Genomic DNA, 23,215 nt, shown 5'->3' on the forward strand with positions numbered 1-23,215 from the left:
ACACAATGAAATCTTACTGAATTCAGGGTTATAAACATTGTTCCACAATAAGAAATCACAATCAATTATTAATTATTAACACGATACTGAGACGGCATAAGTAAACAAGCAAAGTATTCAAGACATTTTAACAGTTAGTACAGTTTTTTGTGTGAGCTGATCTTAAGTATATACCTTACTTTTTATTACTTCTTATTACTCGGTACTGCTGCATTGGTACTTCAGGGATTTCCAGCCTTTAAATGTAACATATAAAAAACAAGCAAAGCTTATACAGTCCTCACTATAGATTAGCTCATTCAGAAGACCTAACTTAAGCCTTCTAACTTCAACAATATATCATACAATACCACACCAGACCATACCAAACCACACCAAACCACACCAAGCATACCAAACTCTACCAAACCAAGCCTTATAACACCACACCATATCACTCCATACCAAACCACACCAGACCTGACCATACTGGCGTGTAGTGTGGCATATGTGATACTGCTGCATCATCAGAAAGGCTAATGTAAAACATTGTGGCTAATGCATGTTGAGTGTAGACATGTATTGTGGATTGTGATCACGGAGCAGGGAGATGGAGAGTGGGAGAGTGGTGGATAAGCAGGAGTCATACGAGGCCATGCTGGGCACCACTCGCTAAAGGCCTCGTATGCCCTAGCATTCACCTGCTCATGGAAAGCATTTCCACTAAGTCAAGTACTTGTTGTCATAGGTGTCTCTTCAAAAAGGGCAATTCAATTTACCACTGCAAAAGGAACAAGCAGACATTCACACAATAAACAACATTGGATAGAAACACATTGCTCAAACTAATGATTTCCCAAAGTGCTAAATGTTTTGTTAATATTAAAGAATGGGGTCAAAGCCAAACCAGAATTCCCTAGTTAGACATAATCTCTGTATGATTTACACAACATATAATGCATGAAATTGTGATTAGACATTTTCATGGTAATCGTGTGATAGCTCTTATATTGTGCATTATAAACCTATTATATATATATTTATAAACTATATTTAAAGGCTGGAAATGTCTAAAGAGTCATGCAGCAGGACTTTTGGGTATAAGTATTAATATGTTTTGGTTTGGTTTGTTGTGGTATGATTTGGAGAGGTTTGGTTTGGTTTGGAGAGGTATGGTTTGGTATGGTTTGGTATGCTATGCTATGGTTTGGTATGCTATGGTTTGGTTTGGTAGGGTTTGGTATGGTAGGGTTTGGTATGGTATGGTTTGGTAGGGTTTTGTATGGTCTGGTAGGGTTTGGTAAGGTTTGGTAGGGTATGGTTTAGTAGGGCTTGGTATGGTCTGGTATGGTTTGGTACGCTATTGTATGGTTTGGTATGGTTTGGTAGGGTTTGGTATGGTATGGTTCGGTAGGGTTTTGCATAGTTTGGTAGGGTTTGGTATGATTTTGTAAGGTTTGGTAGGATTTGGTATGGTTTGGTAGGGCTTGGTTTGGTAGGGTATGGTTTGTTATGGTAGGGTTTGGTATGGTTTGGCATGTTTCAGTTGGGCTTGGTACGGTTTGGTAGGGTTTGGTTTGGTAGGGTATGGTTTGGTCGGTCTTGGTATTGTTTGGTAGGGTATGGTTTGGTATAGTCTAACAACACTTACATGCTGTATCCATGGTTGAATTTCTTTCAACCAATCATCCAAGAGAGATGTTAACTGTAAGTATGGGTGTTTTACCCAACACACCTACACACACATGCATGTGCAATATGTTTCTAGCATTGTAATTGTCTGTATGCTCCATCAGAATGCTTGCATGATTACATCTATTGGCTACCAGTTCTTCTAATCCTGCTAATGGTATATATGTATTCACGTAGTACGTCATCAGTTGTTACACTGAGTGAGGAATGTTCTTAACTGTCTTTATGTGACTGTTTCCCTGTATTTCATTTTTAAACCTAACTCACTCCATGTTCAAACACCCACTCTTTATCTCCACACTCCCCTTAGCTCCTCTCTCTCTCTAACCAGCTTCTCATTCCTGTCTCTCTATCTTTTAATCTCCCTCTCTCTTTCATCTTCTACCTACTCTCCTGACCTCTTCCTATCTCTCTCTCCCACTCTCCCTCGCTGTATCCTTCCTGCTCTCTTTCTGTATTTCCTATTCTTACTCTCCTCTCCTCCCCCATCCGTGGGAGGCCGCTGTGTTGTGCGCATGTCATCGATGAGTCAATTTGTGGAGGCAGTACACCCATGCCGCACACAGACACATACACACACACACGCACACACACATCTCAGAGCATCTGTTTAAGGCCATCTCTGAGAGACGCAGCACCAGCAAAAGGAGAGTGTGTCAGGAGAGGAGAGAAGTGACACACGGATGAGGAGAGAGAGACACACACATTAGAGAAACACAGAGGAAGAGATTGAAAGGAAAGGAAGGAAAGCAGACGCCCAGGGAGGGGGCGGATCAAAACATTAAGAGGAGATTAGGAGAAGAAAGAGTGAGCAGAGAGAGAGAGTGAGAGGAGAAACACGGCAACAAGCGTGAAGAGCAACCAGTCGCGAGGAGCTGCTCCAGGAGCTGCTTCAGGAGCGTGCTGCAGAGACGCCGGTGTGTCACGTCTGTTCCGGACGCTCTGCGCTGTAAACCAGCCAGACTCAACAGCAAGGGACTCAACACGTGCGCTCTGGTTGTGTGTGTGTGCGCGCAGGCGGCGGCTAGCACACAGGTGCGTACAGGTGTTCTCCTGTATGAGAGAGGATGGCCAGCGCTCAGCCGGGGGTTCATGCTCTGAAACTCCAGACCCCCTGCGTCTGCAGCGCGCTGAGGAATGGAAGCAACTTCACCAAATGGGACGACGTGAGTAGAGAGAGAGACACTGGAGTGAGGCCATTGTATCTTTTGTTTTGGGCCAATGGTTCTCCATCGTACACTGAGGAGAGACAGCGGATGGAGAGGATGTGTCCAGGGATGTGTTGCCGTGACATATTTTCATTTTTTTAAGCATTGACTCTGTTTTTGTATTGGTTGATTTATATTCTGAAACACAAAAAGTAAGAAAGTAAATAGAACGTGTTGCTGAAACCGATAGTTGGGTCATTTTCTACCTGTAACTGTGTGTGTGTGTGTGTCTTTGTGTGGTTATGCTGAAGTGCAGTGCTTTGGGAAGGAGAAATGTGCCAACAGTTGCTATGGTAACTGCCATGGTTGCGACCACCTTAACAAGCTGATGTGCTCGTGAAGGAACGGATGTTTGGGTCTGCAATGATGAGCTTGAATAGGTGAACATGCTCAGACAATAACATTATTTGGTGCTTGCGTGTGTGTGTGTGTGTGTGTGTGCGTCTGTGTGTGTGTATGTACGTGCGTAAGTGCATGCGTGTATGTGTGTGCATGCATGAGTGTGTGTGTGTGTGTGTGAGCGTGGTTATGTGTGTGCATGTGTTTGCGTGTGTGTGTGTTTTTATTATTGTTGTTTATTGTTTAAAAGGATCCCCATTAGCTGTCACCAAAGTGGGACGAGCTATTCTTCCTGGGGTCCACACATAAAGACACAAAACATAACAATACACAAGATACAAATCATAATTCAGGTAACAATGATAATGTAAAAGGAGTAAATCTTTATCAACATCATCAACAACAAATTATTCAGATAAAGTTATTACATTCATGGGTATTACAATCATTGCATTCATACAGTAGGTATGTCCGTTCCCTACTCACAAATTTAAATTCTCAAATTCTCGCATTCTCAAATGGTATTTGAAAGAGAATTTGCTATTAAATTGACGTATATTCAATGGGCAATTATTCCAATGATTGATGGCACGATAAATAACTGTTCTCTTTAAAGCATTTGATTTTGGATTTGGTAATATCATCTGGCCATCATCGGCTGACCTAGTAAAATGAGAATGTGTGTGTGTGGGTGTGCACGTGTGTGTGTGTGCGTGCATGTGTGTGTGCATGAAGGAATATTACACTACTAGAATATACTTCCAGCCCTCTCCTATGATTGGTTGAAAGACATTCCAGCAATGGTTTAAGTGCTGTTAGAGCAGCAGTAGAATATTGAAAAATAATAATTGATTACTATGCCAACCTTCAGAAACTGGGCAGCCAGTTAGCCATCTGTCCTCATGCTGGTCTCCTGGGTCAATTCCTCTGTATCTCCAGATGTAACGTCTGTCCTCAAACTGGTCTCCTGGGTCAGTTCCTCTGTATCTCCAGATGTAACGTCTGTCCTCAAACTGGTCTCCTGGGTCAGTTCCTCTGTATCTCCAGATATTACATCTGTCCTCAAACTGGTCTCCTTGGTCAGTTCCTCTGTATCTTCAGATGTTACATCTGTCCTCAAACTGGTCTCCTTGGTCAGTTCTTCTGTATCTCCAGATGTTCCTCTACATCTCCAGATGTTACATCTGTCCTCAAACTGGTTTGCTGTGTCAGTTCCTCTGTATCTCCAGATGTTTCTCTGTATCTCCAGATGTTACATCTGTCCTAGCGCTGGTCTTTTGGATGCCTGTGAATTATTTCTGATACAATCCCATATCTAGTAAATTGTTGTAGCTTTAATCCAGTGAGTCAATGTATGGAAAAATGGATGAGCATCTCTTTCTGAAAGTCTGGTTTGATTCAAGATCGCCTCCGCGTCCAGCAGCAGCCTCAGGTATGTTCCAGAAGCTTCACATGGTCCAGAAGGACCGGGTGAGCCCGGCAGATGCAGCCAGCCCCATGGTTGTGTGGCAATAGAGATCAGATTGTGCATTCCACACTGTGCTCTTTATGGTTGTCATCACAACCATAAACTTTGTGAGTTTATTACTACAGCCAGTGTGTGTCTATGTGTGTCTTTGTCTGTCTGTGTGGGTGTCTGCTTGTTTGATTGAGCAGTCAGTTGCAGTTGCCTGCCAAGCTATGCAGATAGACAGAGGTCTTTGGTTGCAGCTAATGAGATAGCTGTTGGAGGTCGTTATGACAACCCTGAACAGAACGTTCACACGCTGTGTGAGAATGAAAAACTACCTTGCGTGTGTGTGTGTGTGTGTGTGTGTGTGTGTGTGTGTGTGTGTGTGTGTAGGTGTGGGGGGGGGGGTTTCTGCGGGTCTATATACTCACACTATAATATATATCAAGGGGTGGTTAACTTAGATGACCTGTTGTCATGACAACTAGATATATGCAAAGTACTACAGCACTGCAAGCTTATGCTTGAATGTGGGGGGGGGGGGGGGGGGGGGCTGTGACATATGTGTATGTGTATATGTTGTTGCTTCATTTTATTTCAAACACAGCCTGTGCCCCTCCCCTCTCTGACCAGGACCTGTCCACCTTGGCCCCTGTCACCCTCCAAGTGGATCCACACGGGTTCTACCTGTACTGGACTGACCACAACAAGGTAACACAAATATATATACATCCTGATAAGAATTATTTATATGTAAGTATATATGTACATATATACATATATGTAAGTATGTATGTATATGTGTTAAAAAATATATATCCTGTATATATACACATATACGGGATGTGCATTTGCATACATATATATATGTATCTATATATATGGATATATATACAATACATCCAGTGTTTTACTGCCCCTTTCTGCCGCTCAGGCCTTTCCCCTGACAGACACACCAGACCACCAACACCTCCTCTGCATAATTTATCAAGAGCGCTCATTAGATATATATTATCGGTATAACAACAATGGCATCATTAGAAAACAATAATGTGTAAATACAGTGTGAATAAGAGCAAGTGCATCATACCATACATCTGCACACATGTACATACACAGATGGTAACACACATCTACAAATATATAGCCAATGTCTCTCCAGGGGGCCTTTCTCCCGTACAGGGGGTGGAGGAAGCATTTAACCTGTCAGATCAATGTTTTAGTGTGTGTGTGTCTGTGTCTGTGTCTGTGTGTGTCTGTGTGAGCATGTGTGTGTGAGCGTGTGTGTGTGTACGTGTGTGTGTGTGTGTACACGCGTGCGTGCGTGTGTGCGTGTGCGTGTGGGAGAGAGAGAGAGACAGAGACCAGGAGATAGTGTTCTCCTGGTCTCAGCTTTAGGTGAGTACTGCAGCAGCACTCTGACTCTTTGTGGTCCTCAGGAGACCGAGCTCCTGGACCTGACTCTGGTGAAGGACGTCAGGACTGGCCGCAGCACCCGAACCCCAAAGGTACCTGGAGCCCGCCCCCTGCTCCAGTGCTGGTCTGTCCACAACATCAGGGCCAATAAGAACAATGTGTTATCGCATTAGGCACCATGTGGCTCAGGAGGTAGAGCGGGTTGGCTGGTAACCGGAATGTTGCTAGTTCGATCGAGTGTCGAGGTGTCCGTGAGCAAGACACCTCACCCTAACTGCTCCTGACGAGCTGGCTGTCACCTTGATGGTTGACTCCGCCGTCGGTGTGTGAATGTGTGGATGAATGGGTGAATGTTAGGCAATATTGTAAAGCGCTTTGTGTGGCAACTGGTTAGAAAAGCACCATATAATTGCAGTCTATTTACTATTTGTTATTAAATAGGAGGCCAAGCTGCGTGAGCTGCTCGATGTTGGGAACCTGGTTGGTCGGCTGGAGAACCGCATGGTTACCGTGGTTACGGCTTCAGACCTCGTTAACGTCAACCAGCTGAACTTCATCGCATCGCAAGAGGACGAGGCCAAGGTGCCCGAGACTCGTCAAGTTTAGTCTGAGACGAGAAGGGTGATGGGGATGGTGATGATGATGAAGGGGGGAAAAAATACATAAATTTCATAAATGTTTTAATTTATGACAATTAGGTATGAAATTCTCAACTGAATAATTGTCATTGTTATATTGATGATAACTGTGATGTGAATGATGATTTTGACCATAGTTATAAATATTCTCAGAGTGACAGATAAGGATACATAATGATGTGATGTGTACAAGCATGGAACTGGTGAGGATGTGAGTCTAAAGACTATGGGCCCTATCTTTCACCTAGCGCAATTGACTTTCTACACCGACGCATGTATCGTAGCTAGTTTGCACCCGGCGCTAAGCTGATTTTTCCCCGCAGCAACCCCGCGCCACTAAACTTGCGCCCTGAGAGGCGTGTCGGTGATAAGCAGAGGCGTGTTGTGGCGCAATTTATACATTTTGCTATCTTACAGATCGATAAAGCAGTTGCGCAACTATGGGGTCAGAACAGTCTCATTAATATTGGATGCACAGAGAAGGATTCACATATGTATTTTGTGATTTATATATAAATTACTCCCTTCTCACAAATACATTTCAATGCACACACAAATGGATATCGGTATGTATAAATGTAAAATAAATCCATAAACAAAAATAAGTTTCACAAACACATTTCTGATCCACACACAAATGTGTGTTTTAAATAAATGTAATATAAATCCATAAATATATGAATTAAAAAAATATTTGCAATTTTCATCAAAATGTATTTGGATGTTGTTAAATTTATATACAAACTGTTAAACTTGAATTTACAAGACGCTTTTCATTTGTGAACTTGTCATTTGTGTGTGAACTGGTCTGTACTTATGTGAATTTTTGAGACTCTCCTGACGTGGTTGGATTCACAAATGCATTTTTTTCAACAAAGAACTCTATAGACAATCAGATGCCTCCCTCGTTTTCACATGACTGCAGTGACTGGGTTTTTACAAACGGCACCGACAATCCCAAAACCCAGTCGATACTAGATGGAAAAAGTGTGTGGTTCAAAACGTGACGCAGCTTTTACTTCTTCGCCACCTAGAGATTGTTATGTACGATCATTCAAAAAACCCATGTTATTTCCCATAGACATTTGACAGAGGGAACCGGGAGGCTCGGAGGCTGGACTCAGAGGTCGGAACTGCAGTCATGTGATTGGCTGAAAATGAGGGAGGCATCTGATTGGCTACATAGAGTTCCTTGTTGAAAAAAATGCTTTTGTGAATCCAGCCACGTCAGGAGAGTCTCAAAAATCCACATATAAATACAGTCCAGTTCACACACAAATGCAAACAAGTTCACAAATGAAAAGCTTCTTGTTAATTCAAGTTTAACAGTTTGCATATAAATGTTACAACGTCTGACATTGCAAATATTTTTTTAATTAATATATTTATGGATTTATATTACATTTATTTAAAACAAGACACATTTGTGTGTGGATCAGAAATGTGTTTGTGAAACTTATTTTTGTTTATGGATTTATTTTACATTTATACGTACCGATATCCATTTGTGTGTGCATTGAAATGTATTTGTGAGAAGAGAGTAATTTATATATAAATCACAAAATACATTTGTGAATCCTTCTCTGTGCATTCATTATTATTGAGACTGTTCTGACCCCATACGCAACTGACCGAAAAATACCTGTCTAAGTGCACTAGCCGCTAGTGCACTTAGACAGGTATTTTGCAGGTATGTTGCTACTTTCGTCAAAATAGCAACACCAACTGCGCTATCCGCTAGTCACTAGCGGATAGCGCAGTTGGTGTTGCTATTTTGTACCGGGTCGGAACTGCAACATGAGCTTACACACCAGTAGGCTATACACAGCACAAACATGCAAACGATTTGCCTAATTGAAATATTATGATGATGATGTGGATTGTCGATTTGTTTTTTTCCATAGGGGCTGCATGAATGAACACTGTAGTAGGCTATGCCATGCGTTAAAATAATAATAACAATAAACTCGAGCAAAGTAGTCTATATCCCAGCCTTCCAAAACAAAATCTCGTTTTAGGGTAAATGATAACGTTGGTTAAATTATTTGGGAAAGAACCGCTGATACAGCGGTTATAAGTTATAGGCCTACTTTTAAATCAATGCATCTGCAAACACCGTACAGCAAACATATTTTCTTGACACAGACATCGTGTAAAAGCCCATAACTTTGAGGATTGATGAGTATTTGATCTTGAGAAATCGTTTTATCGCGAGTTAGTGGAAAAAAGAATGAATGAATGCGCATATCATATGTGTGTGAATGAAACCGCATATCATGTGTGCGTTAAATTTTCTTTGCTGAAATTTACATGACGACTCAGTATTTCTGAAGTTGTAGAAGAAAACGCTATTTCATGTGTGAAATAGGCCATAGTATTTGGCATTAAACTGAGCCATTTGAAGTTTAAAATTCATGTGGACATGCATCTGTCTCATCGGAGACTGCAAACGCGCTGTCAAAATATCAACTCGTCAGGTTCAAATGCGCTCATGGCTCTTAAGGGGATGGGAGATTGCACTCTCATTGGTTTATTGCACGTTACGCCCAAACCACACCTACGGGTAATTAGGCTACTTCAGGGCAACCCTTTTAAGATTCGTCGGGCGCAAGGGTCATTTATCCGCCGGTATAATAGCAACATCACGTAGAACCGCCCACAAAGCTACTTCCGTTTGGCGCTTCTCACTTGCGGTTCAGACTGTTAAAATAGGGCCCTATGTGTTTGTCATCTCTGAAGATGTGGTGTGAGGAACTCTTTGCTCTCTCTTCCAACCTTCTGAGCCACAATCTCAATAGAGACCAAAGCCTCCTCAAGGCGTGAGTATAATCACACAAGAACACAAACACAAACATGCAGACACACACTGAGCTACTAATGCTCACACTTGGTGAAACCAGGCTGGTTTCGCTTTGCCTGGGTCTTACTTTGGATTAGCATGCAGACAGCAAAAAGTCCCTGTTTTATGATCTAATGTATTAAATATATGCAAATATTTTTGCAGAGGAAAATGCCACATTATGACTGGAAAGGTGACAATATGTGCCTTTTTTCCCTTATGGGGAGGGTCTACTAAAATACTGACGTATCAGCCTTAAAGATCCCATATCATGCTTTTTTAGGGTTAATAATTGCATTTGGGGGGACTTCTATAATAGGGTAACATGCCTGTATGTTAAAAATACCCCTTATTATTCACTTCTGACTTCTGCATTTCAGCCCCTCCCACTGCACAGTCTGACGTCACAAATGAGCACACTTTTTGAGGGGCATTCTCGGAGGGCACTAATACTTCCGCTGCCTCGGACTTAGATTTTTTTAGCTTAGCAGACGTAAAACATATATGCATACGTCATATAACAGTCTAAAGCAAAGGGAAAAGTCGAAAAGGCATGATATCATCCTTTAATATCCCAAGTCTGAAATACAAATGGAAGCGTTGTAGCATAATAACTACAAATTGGGCCAGTAAAATATGTTGACTTCCTTACTTCCAGATATGTGAAGCTGAGCCTCCAGCCCAACGCCGAAGGCAGAATCCCCGTCAAGAAGTGAGTTCCTGTTCCAGTCCTGATGGCGTCCATTGACCTTTTTCCTGATTGGCTGACGTGTCCACTTGTTTGCAGCATCGTCCGGCTGTTCTCCTCAGACAGGAAGAGGGTGGAGACCGCCCTGGAGAGCAGCAGGCTGCCCTTCGGACGGGTACATACCCAATGTACTATCACATGCACAACATCAGAGTTAGGGATACAAAGTAAGCTCTTGGAAGACACTTCTAGCGGCAAAGCATTTGGTTTAATGGATCGTGACCATGGGAAGGCACATAGGGAGGATTTGCCAAGTATCTTCTGTGAAACAATGGGTGAACATGAATGTCATCGGGAAACGTTTAAAACCTAGGTGGAAACATCCGGATTTAAGTCTGATAATAACAACGATAAAGGGGAGTAACTGCCGTGTAGACTCCTGTTAAGCCAGCCATGGTCAGAGAGATAAAGTTAATTTTCTCAACACTTTGGGGGAAGTGAAAATGAATAATGCAACGCCACATAAGGATTCTACACAATAATGAGATCAGGCGATCCACTGGGCTCCAGTGTCAGACCTCTAGTCCACAGTGGAGATGCAAATGCTAACTAGCATCACACCTTTTATTGGACAGAGGAAGGGAGCTGACTAATGTATATAAAAGCCTATTAACTAGTAATAAGTAAGGGAAGTTATATCATTTTTGATTTGAGTATTGCATGTTACGCTTAACAGCTCTGACAATTGTCATTGTTAAGCCTACCTGCATTAACATATGAAAATATAACAAATATGTAGTATACATCTTGTGTTGAGATTGATATGTATGTTTTACATTTCTGAAAGGGTGACAGTATAAAACTGGAAGACTTTCCACCAGAAGTCTACCGGAGCTTCCTGGAGAATCTTTGTCCAAGGCCAGAACTCACCAGTGTGTTCAAACTAAAGTAAGATAGCCCTGTGTGCGCCCAACACAACGTTACACAATATGATGTCACACTGCCACCAACACACTGTTACACAATATGATGTTACACTGCCACCAACACATTGTTACACAATATGTCACACTGTTACACATCATGATGTCACACTGCCACAAACACACTGTTACACAATATGACGTCACATTGCCACCAACACACTGTTATACATTATGTCACACTGTTACATCATCAGGCCTGTATTAACAATGTGGTTTGTGTTAATATTCCTCAACTATACCCCCCCGCCACCCCTGCTGTCCCCCTGCCTGATATCAGACACAAGTGAGGGGATTTTTCTCAAATGTTATTTAATAACTTGTCTAACTACATACATGTGGGCACATGATCAGTGAACAATATATTCAAATGTCTCAATTCAAAATGTCTATCAATTCAAAAGCACAGCACTCAATTCAAAATGTAAAAATCAATTCTTTCTTTTGGCCTCCTCCTCCTTCAATATCTCAAACAACATTTTCGTACTTCTCACACTCCAACACATAAGAGTGCCGTGACTCTAAGAGACGTTATGCATTCTCTAAAGTTATGTCATGCGTTTGTGAAGTGTTAGTAGTTGCCTTGAACCTGGTTAGTATGCTATCCCAAACATCGGTCATAATCGCGGTCTCCTATTTATCAAGCGAAGCGTTTGCGCAATTGCGCGCACTTGTGGACCAACTAAATTCTGACAGATCGGGGAGGGGTAGTGAATGTGGTCGTCTTTATTTATTTATTATTATTAATATTATTTTTGTAAAATTAATATTCATAAATGAGTAATGTATGGTCTGTCAACAATTTCAAGTGAATAATATAAAAAAATAAGATATATATTTTTAAAGCTGGTTGTCAATGGTTGGTTCTCCCTGCATGGGCCCAAGTGCCCTTATGGATAATCCGGCCCTATACATCATAAACTATGATGTCACACTGCTCCCAACACACAACATGATGTCACACTACTGCTAACACACTGATACACAACATGATGTCACACTAGCTAACATGGCTGAAGCACTTCTTAAAATACTTCTGTCCATACCCTTTTTTCCCTTTGCTGTCAGTGATACGGTCTCGGCCGTACATGATACTGTGGACCTATTTAGCTAGAAACGAGCTGATTACGTACTGCCACCGTATTTTAATTTGATTCCTCCCCAGAAGACCAGGAGCTAGTGGATGAAAGTTTGTAGTAATGGTGTGTTCCAGATGCCTCGTACACCACCTGCACGAGTTGCTCCTGTGACGTAATTTCCTGGCTTTTAGCGCTTTCCCCATTTGTTTTTGTGATTGTGCCATGTCATTGGCTAGCCATTGTTTTTGCAAGCTACATTAGCCTCTTTAGCAAACCAGTTTGAAAACAAACACAACTTTACATTGTATTGCACGCACAAATCAACATTAAAATGTGTATTTCATCTACTGTCCAATTCTCGGGTTATTTTTACAGACTTCTACGTTATCCCATTTTTTTTCGTGTCAATCTAGCGCTTGTCACCTTGCTCATCTGAGTCACTAGCAGCTACTGCACGAGCTGCAAGAATTCATACGCAAATGCAAAGAAGGAACAAATGTATTCCAATGATCGGATACATGGGTCATTTTTTTTTTACCAATGATCGGTTTATTGAACGGTCTACACCACCTGTTTTAATCTGATAAAAAAATATAATCAGTTTCAGAAGAATCCTATCACTTGAGGTGTTTACATGATATGTTTTTAATCTGATTATTATTTGGGAGATAATAATTTGATTAAAAGTGAGAATTTAATGTCCATGTAAACCCGGCTACTGCCACCAACACACGGCTACACATTATGTCACACTGTTACGTCACACAATATAATGTCACACTGTTGCAACATACATTATGATGTCACACTGTTACATCATGATGTCACACTGCTACCAACACACTGTTACATAATAAAAAACAAAAGTTAGACGATTGTACTGGTCTGGGTGGATCTGAGCAGCAATCCCACTATCCAGTTCAGCTAAACTAATTGATAATGAATAACTCCAAGAAGCATGGTGCCGATTAAGAAGGTTTACTCAAATTCAAAGAGTGAAACTGAAACACAAACATAAATATATATAAGTTACAAAACGGGATGCACTCAAAATGCAAAAACACAATATAACATATTGTAATAACTGAGTGCACGAAAGTTGGAGCTTTACTGTTTCTCTCCACAGGCAATAAACAGATTTGGAAAACATAGCTGGCGCCATATAAAATGGTACAAATCGATGATCCAATAACCAAAATAATGCTGTTTATGCGTATCTAAGGACCTAACAAGCTGCAGTACATACAAACATTGCGATCATACAGCTAGCAAGACTAGGAAGGTGGAAGATGCGATTTCTCTAGTGTTAATGGAAGTAGTAGTCAGCGGAATCACTTCCGGAATGTCCACTTCTGGTCCGACCGGAAGTACTAACAAATAAAGACGGCTCGATAAAATAAAAGCCTCAGCATAAAAACAGCGACGAATAGGGTTCAGAGCACTACCCCCCTGGGGTCTCTAACGAGCCCAGATAAAACCAAAAGTACTACTCTTGTGGAGAAAGGAGGAGGACCACTTCGGCCACGGGACGGGAGAAGACTCTCTCGGTGCCTTCCTTGACGACTCTGATGTCCACTTCCCTCACGACCCCGTCCTGGCTTGGAAGGGCCTCCACGACAATAGCCATAGGCCACTGTTTTCTCTTGGCTTGATTGTCCTTCATTAGGACACTTGCGACGGCTTTGAAGTGTGTGGAGATACTCTCATCGCCACCTGTTCCTAAAGGTGTCGGCTAGACTCTGAACCTGTTTCCATTCTTCCTTAAAGAGACCTCCTTCCCCAAAGTCACCTGGGGGAGGAGGGGCTGTACAGGTCTTCTGGGTCAAGAGCATAGCTGGATTAAGGATGAGAGGAGACTCCGGGTCTGAAGACACTGGGACAAGGGGTCTTGCATTCATCACCGCAGTAATCTCAGCCATAAGGGTGGTCAGGACTTCGTGTGTGAGATGCGATGATCCGCATTGAAGGAGCATGCAGTCGAGGATGCGACGGGCGATGCCAATCATGCGCTCCCATGCGCCCCCCATGTGAGATGAGTGGAGTGGGTTGAATACCCAGGTGCAGTTGTGTTCCTGGAGATATTTCTCCACGGTCTCTATTATGGATCAAACGTGCAACTGTGGTGGTGAGAGAGGTCCATTTTGAGAAACGCTCAAAGCGTGTGGGGTCTGTAAGGTGTCGAGAGACTGAGGTTCACAGCAATCTCGGGGCGTAAGTCGGAGTCGGAAGCGGGGTTAACAAGGTTGAATGTCTCTTGGGCTTTGAGAGGGTGGGGAGATGGATTCCGAAGAAAGGCTGGTCCGGAGAGCCATGTTGTGCTGCTTAAGAGGGCCGCTGGGATAGACCTAGACCCGTGGTGAGCTGGGTTGCGGTCGGTAGGCACATGCCTCCATTGGTCTGGGGATGTGGACTGTCGTATCAGTTCAGGATTTCAGAAAGGATTACTGATATGGCGCAAGATATTGAAAAAACACTCAAGAACACTGCAAGAGACTGAGTATTTTTCTCTGGCCTGTGACGAGACAACAGACATCACACACACAGCGCAGCTTGCCATTTTTCTGCGTGGGATTACGTCTGAGTTTGAAACAAAGGAGGAGTTGCTGTCTTTGCAAGCCATGCATGGCACTACTAAAGGTGAGGATTTGTTCAATCAAGTTATTGTGGCCATGAACAATTTTGAACTGCCATTTCAGAAGTTGAGCGGCATCGCCACTGACGGAGCTCCTGCAATGGTTGGCGCGCAAAAAGGATTGACTGCTTTAGTCAAAAAAGAAATGAGCCGACTGAGTCTGGATCCAAGTGATTTAGTTGTATGCCACTGTATCATACATCAAGAGTTTGTGTGCACATTCCCTGAAGCTTAACAATGTGATGAAAACAGTTGTGTCCACCATAAACTTCATTAAAAGCAGAGGGCTGAACAACCGCCAGTTCAAGGAGTTACTCAGCGAGCTTGAGTCAGAGTATGGTGATCTGGTTTATCATTGTGAAGTGCGATGGCTGAGTCGTGCAAATATGCTCGCACGGTTTTATACACTGCGGGAAGAAGTCAGACGCTTCATGGAGATGAAGGGTAAACCTGTCATGGAGCTCAGTGATGGCAAGTTCCTCCGTGATCTGGCCTTCATGGTGGACATCAGCAAGCACCTGTCAGAGCTAAACATCAAGCTGCAAGGTCCCAACCAGCTCATCAGCTCTCTGCTTTCAAATGTGAAATCATTTGAAGTGAAGTTAAGGCTGTGGCAAGGACAGCTGAAAAGGGGAAACACTGTGCACTTTCCCACCCTACAAGAACAAAAGCCTGATGTTACGACTGAATATGCTGGTGAGTGTGCAAAACTCATCCAGGCATTTGATGAGAGGTTTCATGATGTGAAAAATATACAAAAGGAACTCGACGTGTTTGCGACACCATTTAATGTGCAACCGTCTGATGTGCCAGATAACCTCCAAATGGAAATAATTGATCTGCAAAACAACAACGAGCTCAAAGCCAAGTACCACAACCTTTCTCTGCTGGACTTTTACAAACTGTATGTTCGTGCTGAGGATTTTCCCATCCTGAGGAGACATGCCCTGAAGTTTGCATCTCTGTTTGGGACAACGTATCGCTGTGAACAGTTCTTTTCAAAACTGACTCTTGCAAAGACTCGCTTCCGCTCAAGATTGACTGATTCAAACTTGGAAAACCAGCTTCGAGTAGCATCATCATCACTGCCAGCTGACATCAGACGCCTTGCTAGAGAAAAACAGTTCCAGCCATCACATTAGGTGAGTCTAGAAATGCAGCAAACATGAGGCTTAGTAACACGGCAGTTATAGACTTTTTTTGTCTTTTTTTTTCATCTTTAGTTATGTGTTCATAATGGTATGGCCCTGTGAGGACTTTGGAAAAATTGAAATGGCCCTTGATGTGAAAAAGGTTCCCCACCCCTGATGTAGACGAAGACCCGCCTTGCTTGATTATGAATGTACCCAAGGACCTTGCTGTCTGAGTAGTATGTGATACGGTCGACCTCCAGGTCCATCTCTTCCACGATCAACTCTGCAATCTCGACTGCAAGCACAAACACAATTCCAGTCTAGGGATAGAGAGGTCTGGTTGAGGCGCCAGCTTGGCTTTTCCAAAGACGAAACCGACCTCAGTCTGTCCCTCTTCAGTTCACCGTAGACAACACTCCTCTTTGTTGTCGTCCATGGCCTGGAATGTGAAAGTGTCCAAAGCAATGTTCCAGGACACTCAAAGGCTGCGTTGTAGAAGGAGGTCATCGGTGAGGAGGTTGAGATCCTTGATATCCTTGGCACGATCTTCTAGAGGGAATGCTTCTAGCACAGCAGGTCTATTGGAGGCTATTTTATGCAGCCTGAGGTTTGACACTGTAAGCATCGTTTGGGCACGTCTGAGGACACTGATGGCCTCTGCTTCGGTAGGGAAGGACTTAAGTGTGTCGTCTCCGTAAAACTCTTGTTCGACAAACCTTCTCACGTTGCTGCCAAAGTTCTTTTCTTCTTCCTTGGCTCTTCTCAGGCCGTATATGGCGACGGCGGGGGATGGGCTGTTGCCGAAGACATGGACGCACATTATGTAATCCACAATGTCACTGTCCGGGTCGTTGTTGTGGAACCACAGGAAGCGGAGGAAGTCTCTGTGGTCTTCACGCACTATGAAGCAGTGAAACATGTGCTGAATGTCGGCGTTGACGGCAACAGGTTCCTTCCGGAATCTCATGAGCATCCCCAAGAGGGTATTGTTGAGATCAGGGCCTGTGAGGAGTACGTCGTTGAGAGAGTCTCCTTTGTAAGGTGCACTGGAGTCGAACACAACACGGATCCGTCCTGGCTTCTTTGGGTGATATACCCCAAATGATGGGAGATACCAACAATCTTGGCCTTCCTGTAAAGGTGGAGCGATCTCTGCATGTTTGTTAGTAAGCATCTTCTCGACAAACTCTAGGTAGTGGGCTTTCATCTGTGGCTGCTTGCTTAGAGTGCGGCGGAGAGAGCTGAGGTGGCTTTTGGCGTAGTCTCTGTTGTTGGGCAGTTGTTTTCGTGGGGACTGGAAAGGAAGTGGTGCGTCCCAACTTTTCGACTCGTCTTGTCGATACTCGTCCTCCATGATCTGCAGGAACCTCAGGTCACCCATTGATCTCATCTCTTTCACCTGGATTTTGCTGCTGCATGGGCTGAGGAAACTGGGCCGTCCATTTTCCAGAATGGAGGTTTTAAATGTTCCGACGTGGGGTGGCTTGTGCACTCCCCCGAGGCACACGTCGCCGCCGCCGACCCATCCAAGGTCCAGCTTTGGGGCATCATGTGGACCGTTTATTTGGCTTCTTACTTTGTGTACTCTCAGAATGTCTCTACCGAGCAACAGGAGTATGTGTGCATCTGGAACCAGGGGTGGGATCTCGTCTGCGATGTGTCTCAGGTGTCCATGGTGTTGAGCAGCATTGGGGGTTGGGATCTCCGAACCGTTGTTTGGGATTTGGTTGCATTCGAGGAGTGTGGGAAGAGGGAAACTGGCCTTCTCATCGGCTGACTCCACAACGTATCCACGGGCCTTTCTGCCAGATGTCTCCTTGAGACCTGAACATGTCCTGAGTGTGTATGGCGATGGACTACACGCCACGTTGAAGATGCTGAAGAACTCTGACTTCGGCAAGGAACGGTTGCTTTGCTCGTCCAAGATAGCGTACATCCTTCTGGACTCCTCCCTTCGTCCTTTAGGAAAGACAATGACATTCTTGCCCTCTACAACATGTAGACTGGAAAGGAATACTTTAATTTCTCTGACTTTAGAGCAGCTATTTATATTAATATTTGACAAAATGCTACCAATACCAACCTGGAAAACCATGACACTCATACACGGATGGCGAGCACACGCTGATACACACTCAGCTGTAGCTCAGTTTTTGTGTTCTCAAACCAAAGCTTAGAGTTCACCCTTGTCTTTCTGTCTATCCCTAATTGTGTCATAGCTAAAATACAATAGATTAGGTAAAGTGGTTAAGTAAAATTAGCTTTTGGCACAAATCCCATTCAAACTGTCAAGATGTGTCAGCAATACTGTACAGGAGGACTGTTTGATGACATGTTAACATACTTGATACTTATAGATTGATTGATTGATTACAGTGTTTCTACCTAATATTGTATCTTTCACATTCAAACAGTTTATACCTTCATGGTATTCCAAGACCATAGAGAAACTATAGTTTCACAATGCAGATTAGCTAAATTGAATTAAAAGTACTTTTCCAATGTGTTCAAACTAATGCATGCTCAGGAGAACCCTACCTTTCTTGTTAAGGTCCCCATGCAAAGAAAAGATCCGCTGTTGTGCCTTCTCGCTTACGTTGTGTTGTCTGAAGAGCGCCTCCAGAGGGTCCCTGTAAAGCGCCTTGTCCTCTGCACTCAGGAAGCCATAATACAGCACCTTATATGCAGGCAGCATTCTCTTTGTGGCGATGCTCACATTATATGCAGAGAGCCAGCGATGCTGCACAAACCTCTGAGGATTGGTGGCAGGGATATGCATGAACTGACACACTTCCTTGAGGTACATCAGCTAAGTTAAAAATAAAAAATTACTCGCCTGTACAACTACAACGCATACATGTATTAAAGATTAAAGAAAAATATAAAAGTAAATATAAAATAAAAATAGCTGACAAAATGCATACCTGATCTGGAGACCACTGATGATCTGTGTGCAGATCTGAAAATAGTTTCTCAAGGAAGAAGTTAAAAGGGTCCGCAAATTTTTTAGCTGCATTGTGTATGTGATGGCAACTGTCCCCATCTATGTCCAGCAAAGTGTGAATGGCGGATCCTGGTCTCCAGACCTGACTTGCTCCCTCCCATGACACTGCACGAATCCATCATGATGCTCACCAGATTTTGCCCCGGAATTCCAATTTCACTGAAGAAGTCAGTGAGAGACTTTTCCAAGCTGGCAGCATTCACTTTCTGGATTTCAAGAGAGCCAAGATGCTCTACCACCACCTTCTCCTTATCCTCATGGTAGTAGCTAACAGGGTCCAAAACTAACTTTTTCACTTACCAGCCAGGCTGGCTGGTAAGCCTGGAAATTTTTTACCAGCCAGGCAGATATTTTACCAGCCAACCAAATAAAAATTGCTTTTAAGTGTTGTGAATTGCTATCAGTATTATTTAACATGTCATTTGGGTCTAATATGCGATTCTCAATCAATATTTTAGTAGTATATGCACTAATACTAGTAGCAATGTATGTTAAAATATGAATCACTGTTTCTGATTTTAGCTCAACCAGACTGCAACAGCCCTATATAAACATGAATATCTGACCAGTGGTGGACAAAGTATTCAAAGACATGACTTAAGTGAAAGTTCTTTTTTTTTAATTCATGTAAAACCATAACCGTAACCCTAATATTCATTCTTCCGGATTCCACCTACGAAAAACACCGGTCACATACAAAGCGGGGAACATAGGGATGACCCCGTTAGATCGGTCTAGCACACAGTCTATACATTATTTTATCACAGGGAGTAAGTTGTAACGTTACGATGGATGGTTTCCATTTGATAACGAGCGAACGAAGCCATAATATTGATAACTCAGAACGACAACTCACTTCACTCAGTTCAGACAACTATACGCTCAATATACAACAGTTAGGAACCAATCAGATCGCTTGATTTATGCCACCCGTTTTATATATATATATATATATATATATATATATATATATATATACGTAATTTACCGTTAAAATATTAATATATTCGGGCGCAAACAATCCCAGAATGCACTCGCCCGTGATGTGGGCGGGGCGTGATCTCACGCCCCGCCTTCCCGCAGGCCGCAGCGAGACGTACTTGGAGAACTCTGCTGGAAAGACACGTTACTCTGTCAGGAAACTAGCAGTTCTACTGGGCGCGCCAAACAACACCAATGGGTACGCTGAATGGTGGCATCACGCGCTTACGTGCCAAAAGATCGTCTCTGCTGAAAAGACACATTACTCTGTCAGGAAACTAGCAGATACCAGCGTCGTTCTCCTCCAGTAACGAAAAATTAAATTTTCGCCGGTAAAAAAAATAATAACTCGCCAGAGTGGCGAGTGGTCTTAAAAATTTACCAGCCAGAGACAAAATCTACTCGTAACTGGCGAGTGGCGAGTGTTAGTTTTGGACCCTGGTAGCTAACCAACATTGCAAGCACTTTCTTGTTGCTGTTACAGGTGCTTTCATCCATATTAAGAGAAAAGGGACATTGAGATGATAAACTGTCCTTTCAGAGAAAGTATGTGCAAGGCCATTAACCATTTTGTATGTGGCTGCTGTGCGTGACAGTTTTAACTGTGCCAAAGCCATCTTGTCAAGTGCAAGAGTCTGTGCCAAATCAACAAGGACAAGAGCAATTAATAATGGAAGGGACTGCTCTGCAATGAGTCCCAGAACCATAGCCTAAAAAAGGAAACAATGGAGTAAAATACACTAAACACATTCTCAGAGAACAATACACTTTTGCTTCAAAAAAATAATATACTTAAAAGGTGTCTTTTGCACTTTTGCATAGGCCTACAACACTTTCCCTTTATGCTTCCTTAACAACCTTGCCTACCTCTGCGTTAGCTATGCGATCAGATGTGGGCACAGGGGTCAGAATCTGCTCCCTTATCCTTTCAGGTCCTTGTGCTGGTGCTGGCATTTCTTCTGTAAGGACCGGTGCCACACTACGTGTTGTGATGTCTCGTAATTTTCGAACATTGCATACACTCTTACAGTGTGCCACTAGTGTTTGGGACCCTCTGTTTGAATAATTTATCTCCTTCATGCATAGTGTGAACCTGCCATGGCCTTTCTTGTAATTTTTTTTAATACAATGAGACAATGGGAAAATGTGTGTCTTTGTGTCAATAGTGGTTAAGATTTCTAACTTCAGCCAGTTCCAGTTCCAGCTGCACTTGCACCCTAAATCAACCTGCTTCACAGACAAAGCCTCGTCCTCATTCAATTCCCTCATTCTAAAAATAACAGAAGAGGAAACAAAAAAAATCATACCATTTGAAATGTAAGATGACTTATACTTATTGATATTTATAAATTACTGATAAGGTCCGAAACATGTGGGCCTAGTCCATGGTGAATCAAATTGCAAATTTTAAATCCTAGTTAATTTCTACATCAACATTTACTACCTGAATCGTTTTTAGTTTACCTCCCTACATTAGATAGAATCTGACTAAAAGAGTCACGAAACAATAAAGCTTAATGCACAACAGTTTCGACCGCCTGTTTAATTCATCATGTAACACATCACAAGCTGTCACGTTCACTAGATTACCCACGCCACACTAATTGGTAACAGTGTTATCTCTAACTATGCAGGTCTATGCGCTAGCTAACATCAGCTCAAGTTAACTGATATCATGGATGAAAATGACCAGACGTCCGAGATCAACACCGGGACATAAGTCCCGAAAAGGCGGAAAGAAACGGGGACATTTCCTGTGTGGCCATCAGTCTGATTGATATAGGCCTACCTTATTTTTTTATCTTAAAAAGAACGGGGACAGTCTTAATTTTATTTTCTCAGGGACAGGCAAACAAAAGCTGCGACTGTCCCCTGAAACCGTGAACGTCTGGTCACTCCATCATGGATACTTCCAAGACAATTAATATTCATGTTAAACTTTCAGCAAAAGACTGCAACCTTACCTTATGCAGAGGTCTTGCCCTTTTTGCCGAAAAAACTATCCGAGTCAACTATATCCCAATTGCTTCTGTAACTGACATTTTTCAAGCAGAGCGTTTTTTCACCGTAAAGACTAGTGTATCAGACCACTATATACCACTGGAAAGCTCTCGTTCTTTACTTTCAGAAACCGGTCGAAAATTTTGAATTGCCCCAGCCATTCAGGAGTTACGGTACATAGAAGCTCACATTACAAATACGTCACATGCTGGTGAATCTTGTCTCTGTGATTGGACGGTCGTTCTGCGGAAGTGGTGTGGGCAAGCTCTATTTCTCCGCTTGATATTTTTTGAACGATCTAGATAGCAGAAACGGTTAGTTACGGGAATGAGAAGTGCACATGCGCACGAAAGTTCCAGTGCAAATTAGACCCCCCCCCCACTCCTCGGATCTGCATGAATCACACAAGTGACCCATTTGGCCGTCAAAAAAGTGAGTCTCACTTAAAAGTGAGCTGTTTGCATCCCTGATATCGCAATAACTAAGTGCACGAAAGTTGGAGCTTTACTGTATCTCTCCACAGGCAGTAAACAGATTTGGAAAACATAGCTGGCGCCATATAAAATGGTACAAATCGATGATCCGAAAACCAAAATAATGCTGCTTATGCGTAGCCTAACAAGCTGCAGTACTTACAAACATTGCAATCATACAGCTAGCAAGACTAGGAAGGTGGAAGATGCGATTTCTCTGGCGTTAATGTAAGCAGTAGTCAGCTGAATCACTTCCGGAATGGTCACTTCCGGTCCGACCGGAAGTCTTAACAAATAAGAACGGCTCGATAAAGTAAAAGCCTCAGCATAAAAACAGCGACGAATAGTGTCCAGAACTATGATGGCACACTGTTTTACATTACATTATGATACATTACATTATGATCAGATTGCTTATAACAAAGCTTATACAAAATAAGTCATATCATACAAATACTACAATTAACTGATATCACCCTTCTATTAACACGTTATTTAGTCTAAATGTGTAACAAATAACTCTGAACATCTTGAGTCATTGCTAATCAATACTGATTTAAATACTGTTATCAATATAATCCCTTACTTTAACTGATATATTCCACACATAAGAAATGCTGGCTGGTACCTCTCTCTTTGCTGAAGAGCCAGTGTTTTAAAAGGGGTAATTTGTCTTATAT

The 23,215-nt window shown here is 42.7% G+C and overlaps 1 protein-coding gene across 1 annotated transcript in view; it reads left to right on the top strand.

The window, feature by feature from the left end:
* Positions 1 to 2,738: 2,738 nt before the first annotated feature.
* Positions 2,739 to 23,215, top strand: part of plcb1 (phospholipase C beta 1) — a gene marked incomplete at its 5' end in the record, with an annotated part of 42,746 nt that continues 22,269 nt past the window's right edge. Inside the window, 8 exons of the mRNA XM_079758663.1 lie at positions 2,739 to 2,837; positions 5,302 to 5,379; positions 6,108 to 6,176; positions 6,526 to 6,666; positions 9,462 to 9,541; positions 10,220 to 10,273; positions 10,349 to 10,424; positions 11,097 to 11,197. Of these exons, the coding sequence (XP_079614789.1) occupies positions 2,739 to 2,837; positions 5,302 to 5,379; positions 6,108 to 6,176; positions 6,526 to 6,666; positions 9,462 to 9,541; positions 10,220 to 10,273; positions 10,349 to 10,424; positions 11,097 to 11,197 (698 nt within the window). The remainder of the gene's footprint in view (positions 2,838 to 5,301; positions 5,380 to 6,107; positions 6,177 to 6,525; positions 6,667 to 9,461; positions 9,542 to 10,219; positions 10,274 to 10,348; positions 10,425 to 11,096; positions 11,198 to 23,215) is intronic.

This window comes from Pollachius pollachius (genome assembly GCF_949987615.1).
Source record: "Pollachius pollachius genome assembly, chromosome: 2".
NCBI lineage: Eukaryota > Metazoa > Chordata > Actinopteri > Gadiformes > Gadidae > Pollachius > Pollachius pollachius.